General features: G+C 40.0%; 1 protein-coding gene across 1 annotated transcript; it reads left to right on the top strand.

Moving 5' to 3' along the window:
- The first annotated feature begins 527 nt into the window (after window positions 1-527).
- Window positions 528-12,257, top strand: PSMA6 (proteasome 20S subunit alpha 6). Its single transcript, XM_069858435.1, has 7 exons — window positions 528-693; window positions 4,820-4,914; window positions 5,656-5,737; window positions 5,975-6,130; window positions 8,055-8,233; window positions 10,375-10,469; window positions 12,057-12,257. Exons 1-7 carry the CDS (start codon window positions 618-620, stop codon window positions 12,112-12,114), a joined length of 741 nt encoding a protein of 246 aa, XP_069714536.1. The 5' UTR covers window positions 528-617; the 3' UTR covers window positions 12,115-12,257.
- Window positions 12,258-12,727: the final 470 nt, after the last annotated feature.

Genomic DNA, 12,727 nt, shown 5'->3' on the forward strand with positions numbered 1-12,727 from the left:
GAGCTTAGATTCTGTCCCTCTATTCCTCTCTTGTGAGACCTCATCTGGAGTATTGTGTCCAGTTCTGGAATCCTCAACATAAGAAGGATATGGAGCTGTTGGAAGGGGTCCAGAGGAGGGCTGCTGGAGGACCTGTGCTATGAGGACAGGCTGAGAGTTGGGGTTGTTCCGCCTGGAGAAGGATCCGAGGAGATCTCAGAGAGACCTTCCAGTACCTGAACTGACTACAGGAAGGCTGGGGAGGGACTGTTCACAAAGGCTTGTGGTGATAGGACGAAGGGCAGTGGGTATAAACTGGAGAGGGGAAGATTTAGGCTAGACATAAGGAGGAATTTCTTCACCATGAGGGCGGTGAGACACTGGCACGGGTTCCCCAGGGAACCCGAACTATTCTATGATTCCCTTTAAAATCAAACTCGTCGAAGAGCACCCGCTCAGCCACCCCCTCCCGGCTCTCCCCGGCCCCTCCCGCCCGGGTCTCCCATCCGCGCGGGGCGGGGCGGGGGCGGAGCTCGACCCGGAAGCGCTTGTCGCGCGACCCGGAAGCGCTCGGTGTCCTGCGGCAGCGCCGGGGCCCCGCACGACGCCGCCGCCGCGCTCCCACTCCCGCTCCCGCCATGTCCCGCGGCTCCAGCGCCGGCTTCGACCGCCACATCACCATCTTCTCGCCCGAGGGCCGCCTCTACCAAGTCGGTGGGTGTCCGCCCGCGGGGACGCCGAATCGCCCCGTCACGGGCCCGGCCGCGCCGCCGCCCTCCCCGCTGAGCGGGGCCGCCTCTGGCCGGAGGGGCCGTTCCCGCCCCGCGGCGTGAGCGGGGAGCGAGCCGGGAGCAGCGGGGCCTGCACGGGGATCTTCGCGTGGGATAAGGAAGCACAAAGCCAGGGCGGACCCTCGAGTGTCCCCGGCCACGGGGAGGGACCGGCTGTGACCTCCCGGTGCTCCATTTCAGGGGCTCAGAGACCAGCCTGACAGCCGTCCGGGAGCTGTTTGTTTCCCCTAAAGTGTGCCTTTCGGTTTATTTTACAAAAAAAAAGCCATTGTGTTTTGGAATCTGACAACTACATTAGCTGTTTGAAATGGGACTTGAACTGCCTTTAACCCTGCACACCAGAGTAACAAAGTCAGGTTTTGGAGGTAACGCGTGCTTTTGTCACACCTGAACGCTGTGTGTTTTGTACATTAGGGCTTGTGAGATAGCAGCAGTTGTCTCTCATAGAATCATAGAACGGTTTGGGCTGGAAGGGACCTTAAAGATCATCCAGTTCCAATCCCCATGCCATGGGCAGGGACATCCCACTAGATAAGGCTGCCCAAGGCCCCATCCAGCCTGGCCTTGAACGCCTCCAGGGACGGGGCAGCCACAGCTTCCCTGGGCAACCTGGCCCAGGGCCTCACCGCACTCATAGTGAAGAATTATTCCTTTCTATTATATTTCCAAGATTCTTTGAACATTCTGCAATTAAGCTGCAGCCTAACTTCATCTTCTGTAGGCCACTGAATCTTTCAGCCATATTTTTGCAGTGCACCAGATTCTACAGAACAGCCTCACGATGCTCCTTCTGCACAACACTGTCCAGCATTTCATTGAGAGTGCCATGGAGGTCCTCCCCAGCAGGGCCAGATGACTTGTTCTGGCAGCATCATGCGGATGCCGTCTTTCCTTGGAGCTTAGTGGCTCTTCCTCTGCTGTATCAGCTTCACTGCACGCACATTGCATAATGAGTTCATAACATCCGTCTGTTCTCCAGTTTTGTATGCGTCTGCCCTTGAGTTCTTGTCAGGAAGAAGGCTGTATGGAATAGGCTTCATGGACGGGTGTCACGGTCTCAAGCAGTCCTTTCATCAAGGAGCAACTAGGAAGGTGCCTGTGTGTAGGTGTCTGTACACAGTTAGAAAGTTACCTGCTCTACATATCTACTTTCTTTCGTTACTTATCTACATATAGGTGCTGTCTTACACCTGGAGTCTGTATGCAGCTTGTGTAGTAAGCCTTATACATAATGGGTTGTAAGGACAGCAATTCCTTACACAGAACATCAGTATCTCTGATGGAAGAGATGGGCTCTGACTTTCCATTGGATGGTTAGTCTGCATAGCCTTTCTGGTTGTTTCTCTTGTGCAATGTTCCTTGTTGGCAGTGGTTTCTACATCCTGTAGCAAAGAGGAAACTAAGCCTTGGGTTTCTGCCTTCTGGGTTTATTCAACCATTTGGTTAATATGTGAGAAATGTGCAGTACCTCCATACCTTTTACCCATGTCTTAGAAGCAAGTATCTGCATGTGTATCTGAGAGCCTTTGCACACAGCCTGAAGCTGTCTTAGGAATATTTTGAGTACCTGTATTCTAAGGGAAGGAAAATACATAGGTGTGCACGGTTAACTTCAAGCAAGTATGAGCTCACTCTACCTGCAGCCAAGCTGATAACCCAGACATGATGCCGCACTAGTGTCTCTGTTAGCCAGCATCTAGCCCCAGTGGGGCAGAAGGCTCATGTTTCCTTGCAGTCAAATATTCAAATCTAGCTTTTTTCTTCCTTTCCTTTCTTTTCTTTTTCATTCTTGTTTTCATTCTTTTTGAATTCTGTACATTTTTGTTGCTGTGCTGTATTCAGATTAACTGGGTGATGGCAAGGATGGGCATGGTCACGTGTTGCTGTAAGGCTGCCTTAAAACTTGAGTTCTTTTTCTGGAAGTTGGCAGTACTCGAACAGTGATAGTGATATTGGAATGAAATGCCTGTGCTTTGCCTTAGATCTGTCTTCTGCTTCCAAAGCTCAAAAGCTCATGTGGCTTTGAAGTGATCTCACATTAGAAAAGTAAAAGTTATTTCATATATATTTCCCACTGCTATGGTTAAGATCTCTCAGAGCATAAGTGTCGCCTTGCTACCTATTAGTTCCAGTCTTCCAAGGTGATGTTTCATTGGAGTGGAAATCTGGGAGGTGAAGAAAATCATTATGGTCCCATTTCTGACTGTTGGAAGAAAATCATTATGGTCCGATTTCTGACTGTTGGAATGTATTCAGGCAACAGCAAGGGAGTCCTGTTTTCAGAAAGAACATATGCAATACTCTGCTGAACTACTTAGATAGTAGAAAATAGACTTAAAAACCACTACCAATTTGAATTTGTTGTACTGCAAGAGTCACTTCACTTTTTGGCGTGTCTCTTTGAAAATCAAGCAATGCAGATGGTAATAGGATCAGGGTGAGAATGGACTGAAGTTCAGCAAGCCTGGTTGTCAGTACTTCTGAGAAAAACAGCTGAAGTGTCACAGAACCACCAAATGTTGAGGTTAGCAGGGGCCCCTTGGAGGTCATCTGGTCCAATCCCCTTGAGCAAGGGCCAATCCTCAAGCAGGGCCACTTTGAGTGGTTGCCCAGGACCGTGTCTAGATGGCTTTTGAGTATCTCCATGAATGGAGACTCTGCAACCTTTCTGGGCAACCTGTGATAGTGCTCAGTCACTCTCACAGTGAAGAAGTGTTTCCTGATGTTCAGATGGACCCTCCTGTGTTTCAGTTTGTGCTTGTTGCTTCTGGTCCTGTCACTAGAGCACCACTGAAAAGCTCCTGACTTTGATCAGTTTACAGGCAGCTCTAGCTCACATCTCATGGGATTCTGTGCTTTGCTGCATGCAAGTACTGATCGTCCTGGGTGAGGCAAGCCAAAAGGTGAGCAGAGTCTTGCATTTAGCAGAAAGAGGGGGAGCATTCTTCATGGCTTGTTTGGGTAACCAGTAGATGCTCTGATGCCTGAGAGTAATAAATGCAGCACCATAAATACATGGCAGTCAGCTGTTCTTCAGCACTGACTCAGCAAATTGAACATCAAGGTCCTGGTATTGCAAGAGTTGTTTTTTCATTTGCAGATTATTTCTCTCCTGCTGTGCAGTCTCTTCCATAGATTTGAAGGCATCTTTTAAAACAGCTGGGTTTCTTGTTCCTGTTGTTTTGAAAGGTAGTTTTAGCAATTTGCTGCACTGTTGGTTAAATGTGTTCCAAATTCCATTTTCATTCACATAGTTAACCAAAAAATTATCTGTTGTTTAGCTACTGCTGAAACTTGCCTCTCATATCCATATGTTAGGGGTTTCTGAATTTTTATCATATTGCCAGATAAAGTATTTTTGGAGTAGTTGTTCTTGAAACTTTTGAAACCCTTAATCAAGGGAAATTAATTTCACAGATAATATCAAGTAAATCTTAACCCATTACATTTATCTGAATAGCACTGTTTAGTAGGCATATGCATAGGTTTCATTTTGAAGAGTGAATAAAACATTGCAGCGTTTGAACGTCAAGTCAGAAAATGTGATAGTAAGGTTAAAACCCATCTTCTGTGCCTGGTCCAGTTCAGTTTTCATCTGTATCAGCTAAAATCCACAAAAGAAAAATACATCTTTGTGATGGTAATAATGCTTGAATTGCTAGTCTTCTGCATGTTATGAAGTCTACATAAGGATTTACAGCTACTGTAGAGTAAGGTGGGAGCACTTTGGTCAAGGGCAGAAAAGCCTTTTTTGTTTTAAACCAAATCTGTTGTTGTTAAGTATTCTGACTGAACAAAAAGGCGACTTATTAGAAATATTTGAAGGAAGCAATGATAATGGTTTTGTGGAGAGAGTCTGTGACTTAGTTCCCACCAGAAAGTTCTTGTGTGCATTGCGTGTACTGAACACCTTGAAAAGTATTGCACAAATATTAAAATAGTAAAAAGGCTAGAACTTGGTGAGAATTCTGCACTGGGGGGAGATGTGTCAGAGTTATTTGTACTAATCTCTAACACTGTGTTTTATTAACTTTTACGTATTTTTCTAGAATATGCTTTTAAGGCCATAAACCAGGGTGGACTTACATCTGTAGCTGTTCGTGGGAAAGATTCTGCAGTAATTGTAACACAGAAGAAAGTACCTGTAAGTAATCTGGTTTTGAGAGGGAGGCTGGAATGAGGTAAGAAAAAAGATGGTGGTGAAACTCTGCAACATAGGTATTACATTTATGAGCATTGACATATATTGCAGTTTGAATTTAATATCTCATTAATGTTCTGCCTGTTGCAAGTTCTAGCTCTGTTTAGTGCTCAATTGTACATACCCTCACCAAATACTGTAACCAATAGGTTTTCTCTGTAGCTGTCAAATGGTTAAAGCTAAAATACGAGTTGGGCCTGCTGTACTTTGGCACGTGTACATTATTCTGGCTTTTAGGGGCTTAGTTGTTTCTAATCAGTTTTGTAATTTCTTTAATTCCTACTCAGAAATTGTTATACCAATAACATGCAGAACAGATTTCCATGAGTGTTTGAGCACAGAGGTGAAGTATTTTTGACAAACGGGGAAATCCCTCGTGTTTGAAGGGCTGCATGCAATAAAAGCTTGAGTTTTTGTATGTGTGTTCTCAAAGTTTCTTCAGAGGGAAAAGGACTTCGATGTTGGTCATGCTCTAGCTGTCAGCCTTTTCCAAATATTGAGGTTTTTATCTTCCTTATTCTTACATTTCTACTTTTATGTGCCTCTAACAGTAGCTAGTTGAGAGCCTGAAAGACAATTTTTAGCTGTTAGTTGATTTTCAGGGGCTCTTCTGTAAATAACAGAACATGCAGAGACATTTTTGTACTTGTGTTTTCTATTAGTTTATTTCTGTTTCCTCTTTAGGACAAGTTACTGGATTCCAACACAGTGACTCATTTATTCAAAATTACTGAAAATATTGGCTGTGTGATGACAGGAATGACAGGTATTTCGTTCATCATCTTTTTGAGTATCTGAGGTGTGTCAGTTTTTTTACTTTTTTTTTTTTCAGTGACCTTGCATCTCATAAAACAAGTCAGTTCTTTTGTTCCACTCAGACTGGTTTTGGAGAACTTGCCTAGTTCTGATATGTATATTGAGCCTGGAATATATCTTCTCAGGCAATTTTGGGAATAAACATGGTACCTGTTCAGTGAAACTAATATCAGTTCTTTCTGTCTAGCTGACAGCAGATCCCAGGTGCAGAGAGCCCGCTATGAGGCTGCTAACTGGAAGTACAAGTATGGCTATGACATCCCTGTGGATATGCTGTGTAAAAGGATTGCAGATATTTCTCAGGTGTATACACAAAATGCTGAAATGAGGCCTCTTGGTTGCTGTGAGTATAGTGTATGAAATCAGTCTTTTCTGTTTTTTTTGCCTAACTTTGCAACTTTAAATATGAGACATTCTCACTCATTTTCAAAATTGTGCAAGACATGGATGTAACTGAAGGAGCAAGAGGGTAAGCAGCTACATGAGAGAGCAGCATTAGAAGTCTTTAACTGGAGCCATGATTCTACCATTGACTCAGCATTTGAATTGGAGTAAATGATTTAGCCTCTTTAAAATGTGTGATGCTGTTTCAGCTTAGTTTCTGGGGTCTTGTCTGTTTGTACAGTGATGTGTGTGAATGGAAGATGCTCTTTTTACTGTTTTTTGTTAAAATATCACTGTGGAGAGTGCAATTATGTTTGTGCAGATTTTGTGGCTTTTTTATCTAAGCAGTATGTATAGGCTAAAAATCTGCCTAATTTGTTATTTTAACCATGATCTATATGATGTAGAAAAGAAGTACTTGAAAATATTTTCACTTGCAAACATTTCTACACCAGTCTTGTATTGTAACAGCAAATGCAGCTTAAGTAAAAAAAATATGTATGAAGTTGGGGCGGTTTAGATAATCCTGGTCATCTGTGTGTTCTGAGGTTGGTTCCGATTTGGTTTTTTTCTTACACTTGGCTATGAACAAACTATAACCATACTGTTTGGCTGTCCAGGAACTGAGGTAGAAGACTTACTGAGGAAACACTGAAGAAACATTTACTTTTTCATTAAATGTTCTGCCTGAGTTTCTTTTTTGTTTTCTTGGGGTTTGTGTTTTTTGTTTTTTTTTTTTACTTTTAAGGAGAATAGTTTCAGAATTGATGAATCACTTCTTGTAATCGTAGGCACAAGCACTTCTCACTAAAAGTAGCACTCAAGGTTACAACACAGTTTCCGCAATGGGGCAGTTTTCCTATGCTTTTATGCTTGTTGTGTTCAGTAATTATTGTTTTTTTCTTCCTTTGGCATTTCCCATGCCTTGATAGTACTGGAAAGTGATTTTTTTTTTTAAATACATGAATAAAAATGTTTTACTTAACTTTTCTTAACCTTTTTTAGAAAAGGTGAAGGGAAACTTTTTTTCTGTTGTAGTGATAGCTGTTCAGAAGCTTATCAGCTGTAACTACTAGTTAAGAGTTATGCAAATGTAAAGCAAAACCAACTTAAAACCTCAACCTTGTTCTGGTTTGGGTATTTTGTTTTTTGCAAGTATTTCTTTTGAGTTATTATTAATATGGATATTGAGATTATGCAACTGTAATTCTAGAAGTGTGAGTGAATACAGATGTATTTTAGTGATGAAACCAGTTTGTGTTACCCAAGTATGTCCAACTTGAAAGCACTTAGTCAAAAGGTCTTAACACACTCAGATTTCATTTCAGATTTTTTTTTTCTTTTCTTTAAAGAGGAAAAGGAATGTAATGTGGTGTGTTTAGGACTATAGTTGAGAAATCAAAAGTTGATCTCATATTTCCATTAGTTTCAACGTATTTGAAAAGTTGCTTTCTAGTAAAAGGCACATGTTAGTGTAACTATTGTTTACACTTTTAAAGTGGCATATTATACACAGGATGTGAACTGTGGCTGGGTTAACTTTGTATGGGGATTAAAGTTTTGCATTTCCTGACTTCGTGGGTCTCTACACACTGAGCATGGCAAAAATGTTTCGCTGTTTAAGGTGCAGCCTTACTGGGGAATGACAGACATCTAGTTTGCACTAAAGTGAGTTGTGCACCTGGTAGTGAGATGCATCTAAGAAATGGCAATTAGAGTTAAAGAGGAAATCACAGCTCTATCTTTGTATTGGACTGGTTCCCAAAATATACAGCTGTGCATGCACATGCTTCACAGGTGGGGAGTATATCTGTTCTATTCTTCAGTTGAATTAAAGTGTTAAAATTTGGGGAAGAAATAAATTACAATTTTTTTTCTTCAAGGTATGATTTTGATTGGTATTGATGAAGAACATGGCCCTCAGGTATACAAGTGTGATCCAGCAGGTTACTACTGTGGATTCAAGGCCACAGCTGCAGGAGTTAAACAGACAGAGTCAACCAGTTTTCTTGAAAAGAAAGTAAAGAAGAAATTTGATTGGACATACGAACAAACAGTAGAGGTAGGCCAGCAAAGGGAAATTAAGATTTGTTAACGTATTTTTAATGAATATGATCTGCGTAGGCTTGCAATATTGAAGAATGTAGTTTCACATTTCCTGTTTTCTTAGTTATTTACTGCTGCCAGAGCCAGTATAGCTATTACAGCCAGAAGGTCTTCTGGAGGTATTTTGTAAGTATTTAAGTAGTCCTCTAATTCTGCGCTATGTTAGCTGAAGCCAGATTGGTATTTGTAGCAGTCCTGCTGTAGCTGGTGGTTGGTTACTGCAGTGCTGGCTTCTGAGGATACCACTACAATTTTCTTTTCATAGCACTTGAAACAATCTTCATGTTAGTATTTCAGATAGGATAGGATAGTGCTTGTCTGTCAGTTTAGTAAATATAACACCAGTTGTTACATCTATTGTGAAAACTGTTGTTCAAGGCCCATCTTGAGAATGTATCCTACTTATAAAATAGGTCAATGAACTTATTTTATAAATCATCCTTACTTTTGCACTTACACAGTAGAGATCTATCTAAACAATCCTCTTCCATGACCCACTTGTTTCTCCTGCCAGATCTTGTTGATCTCGTAATGTTATGTTTTCTGCATCAAAAGATCAGCAGTTGAAGTGAGGAGTAATAATCTGAGCAACTGATTCCCCTGTGAGATTAAACAGAGTATTGTATTAAGATTCTTGTGAATGTTGAGCAGATTCAGACTTTCAGCTGAATTACTTCTGAAATCTAGATTACTGTGAAGTAACATCTAAAGATCAGCAAGAACTTTCAAGTATTATATGTGTATCTTAACAACTGATATTCTTAATATGGGATTTCTTCAAAGAGATCTTGAGCGAGTTAAATAATAGTAGCATACTGAAGGTGAAAGTATTTTAAATTCCTTCAGAGATCCTTTTTTATCTTGGCTTAAGTATTTTTCACCTTAAATGTATTTTTGTATCAGCGCATGATTATATAGTGCATATCTCTCAATTGAGCGGTTGGAGGTAGGTGAAACAGTGTTTTCATATTCTTGTTTTTAATTTATAAAACTTCTCTGTTATGGTGCAAAGACTGAATTGGTAATAATCTGCCATTCAAATCCTGGAGGTGCTTCTATACCTTTTATTGTCTTTGTAAAAATGCTGAGATCGTGAGTGTAGATCAGGCACTGTTATTTTAACAGGGATAAGCAGAAGCAAGAATCATGTTTTTGTGGTGTTCTACACACAGACACAGACACACACGCGCACACACACTTTCTCTCTCTACCTTTATTTTAAAAGCTTGTGGTGTTTCGAGGTAATGAGTTTCAGGATTGTTGTTATTTTTTGTTTTGTGTTTCTAACTTGGCATCTTCTGATAAGATATCTGTATCGTCTTAAAGAATTATTGCAAAATCAATGTATTAACAACATTTTGAAAATAAACCACAGAAAAGTTTTGTCTATTTTTCTATACTTACTAACACGTTGCTGATCAGAATGAAATGCTAGCGCATTAGAATAACTGATCTGATAAACATCTGGCTACATAGCAGTTTTATGGAACTTCTTTTTGTGCTTAGTCATCACTGTAGGAATACAGCTTTATCATTATTATGACCCTACTGCAGGGTTAAGTATCAGTGAGGTTGCAAAGAACACCCTTTAAAACAGGTGGTGGTTAAGGTGGAGAAAAAAATAAGTTAAGCAGTGATGAAATGCATCTTTTAAAAACTGCCAAAGGAATTTTAAGTACCAGAAAAAAAAGCCAAAATGGAAGCTATATAGGTGATATGCTTTGAGTAATCTTGGACTGTAATGATGTCACTCTTGTTTGCCACTAATGAAACATGTTCTGTCCTTGGAACTCAAAGTTTTAATCTTTGCATGATAAAAAGTTTGGGGTTTATTGTGGGTTTGGTTTGTTTTTTTTCTGCTACAAAAATGACGTGTCTTTATGTTTTTGTAGACTGGTCTTTTTGGAGAGAGGACCAGAAAGGGACTGTATTCTGTAATAAGGGGAAACTATTTGAAACTTTTCAGTTGAGGTTTTGAGGTGGAAGGAAATAACTTAAAACTAGAAGGAAGGGTAGTTGTTAATACTATTAAATTGTTGTTAATCTATTTAAATTTTTAAAAAAGCCTTAGTGCTTTTTGTCTTTGTCATCTTACAGACAGCAATAACATGCCTCTCTACTGTACTATCCATTGATTTCAAACCTTCAGAAATAGAAGTTGGTGTAGTTACAGTGGATAATCCTAAATTCAGGTAAGTGATTGGTGTTGATAAAGCTTGGTATGTTTCTCTGGTTATGTGCAGTTAGCTTTAACTTCATGTGTAACGGTAAGTTGAGAAAAAGATAAATGTCAGAAGTTGAAGGTTTGCAGGTTTTTTTATTTGTAGCTCTTCAAAGCATTTAGGGATAAAAGACATTGTTTAAAATAATAATATTTAGCATGTTTTAAAAATGTTTGACATGGTTAAAGTATTCAGTAGAGAAAAGTGTTGTCTTTTGTTTCTTAAAAGGGCATTGCTTTATGTGATGATTAAAATGTAGTTACATCTGGTCTAAATGATTTTTCACGCTTAAAAGAATAATAATTTTTCTTTGTCCTGGTACATGGAGTCCACTTCTAAATCATAGTCATGAAAACTAATGCAGTCAAGTCTGGTTTGTATTAGGGGTAATTTTGCAAGTCCCTTATTTTTTTAAGCCTTTTCTAAACGGGACCTTTAAATGACTCCTGCTCATCTTGTAACTGTACCAGTTTTTAACATCTCCAGATTAAAAGATTCTGGATATAAAAATCACTGCAGTGGTTGGTTGAACTTTTAATTTCTGAGCACACTGGATTCCTACCTAGCGTGAAAGCAAGACACCTGCAATTTCCTCCCTCCCGTTATTCCCTGAATCTGAGTGCAGCGCACCATGTGCAGCAAAGTTATTTAATCTATGGAGACAACACACAGAAATCTTTCTGCTAAGGGTTATACCTCACATCAGATACAATGTACTTGACATTATTCTCGCAAGAAAATGTATAGCTGTGGAAGTATGCATGAAATGCAGGCGAATAAGTTTGGGGGCTATTTTATAAAGGCTAAAGGACCCTCTATGTATGTCTTTCTTAAAATTTAACCAAGTCTGGCGTGCTGCAGAGGAGTTCACTTATTTCTGCCTTAGTCTTTCATTGTAATTTTTTTTTTATTTAAACTTCATTTAAGTGGCGATGAAAAGTCCTTTTCTGTTTTAGTCTACGTGGTAGGTGGGGTAGGCTTCAAACCTGTGTTTCCAACAGGTGCAGTCCTTTGAGCGACTAATGTGCTGTTGCATGGTGATGGATGGTTTTGGGTTTGGTGGTGTATGTTTAGAACAGAATAGCACAGTATTTTTGAGAAAGCGGACAGGAGCTGCATTACCACTTCTCTACGACTCCTCGAGGGTCAAGTGCTAGCTTTCTGCAAACTTCATTTACCAGTCTTAATGTCTGTTTCAGAAAGGATGGATAACAAATGGAGGGAGAAGACTATGAGAACCTGTGTCCCACTTGGAGTAGTCATACTAATTACCTTACCCGTTCTTCTTAGCAGTTTCTAGCTTGCAAATAGATTATTCATGAGGAAATAATTTTTTTTTTCCTACCATTTGTTACCTCTTTGCTCTATAGTGCCTTTGATGCTTCCTTTATTTTTCAGAAAGAATTGGAATGTCAGTCTGTGGCCCTGGCCCACGGGGCTTTAAAGGGCTGAAAGATGCATTGTATAAAACACATTTTTATAGATATTAGGTTGTAATGTTGGAGCTTAAGGGGAAGAATCATTTAAGCTATTTAAGATTTCTTTTTATTCTTTCAGGATCCTTACAGAAGCAGAGATTGATGTGCACCTTGTAGCACTGGCAGAGAGAGACTAATTAGCATTCCTGTTTCTATTGGTTGTGCTTCTGGCCAGGATATTTCGTGAAAAGAAAACACGGCTTTAGATTATGGGTGGAAAACCATGTTCACTATATGATGTATTTTACTCTGTACAAATAAAGCAGAGGCTTTTGAAATACTTTGTGTCTCTTTTTAATATACTCCTTTAACTTTCAGTTCTATGTAATTCTTATCAAAACACTTGATGACTTTGAATATTTCTATGATGATTGCTTGCCTTTTGGTTGTATTTTAAGAGAAGTCTTATACTCTGTGCTGTATTTTCATCTGAGCTTTTTGGCTACTTTGGTGGAAAGATAAGATGCAGGGGATGTGTGTCTTGAGGTGATTCTTATGTTTACATGTGTCCTTTTCTTGCCCTGGTGTTGAAAGGCTTATAACATTACTAGTTTAAGTGGGGGGAAATTAAGTTGATCTTAATATTTGTTCAGGTTTGTATGAGGATAAAGGCCAAAAGTTGAAAACCACTTGAGCTGTGATTCCCAGTGAGTTGCTTTAGCCTGATTCATTTGAAGTGGAGGTAGTGAATTTAATGGACTTACAATTAAGCAGCTCTGAAGCTAACATTTATTTAGGGAAACAGATTCT

Source organism: Phaenicophaeus curvirostris, chromosome 5 (assembly GCF_032191515.1).
Source record: "Phaenicophaeus curvirostris isolate KB17595 chromosome 5, BPBGC_Pcur_1.0, whole genome shotgun sequence".
Classification (NCBI taxonomy): Eukaryota; Metazoa; Chordata; class Aves; order Cuculiformes; family Cuculidae; genus Phaenicophaeus; species Phaenicophaeus curvirostris.

Bases quoted from the DNA above. Each gene is read 5' to 3' on its own strand.
- PSMA6 (XM_069858435.1), top strand. From the start codon at position 618: ATGTCCCGCGGCTCCAGCGCCGGCTTCGACCGCCACATCACCATCTTC. The intron at 4,915-5,655 runs GTAAGTAATCTG...TTTCCTCTTTAG, and splicing joins TAACACAGAAGAAAGTACCT to GACAAGTTACTGGATTCCAA. The intron at 5,738-5,974 runs GTATTTCGTTCA...CTTTCTGTCTAG, and splicing joins TGTGATGACAGGAATGACAG to CTGACAGCAGATCCCAGGTG.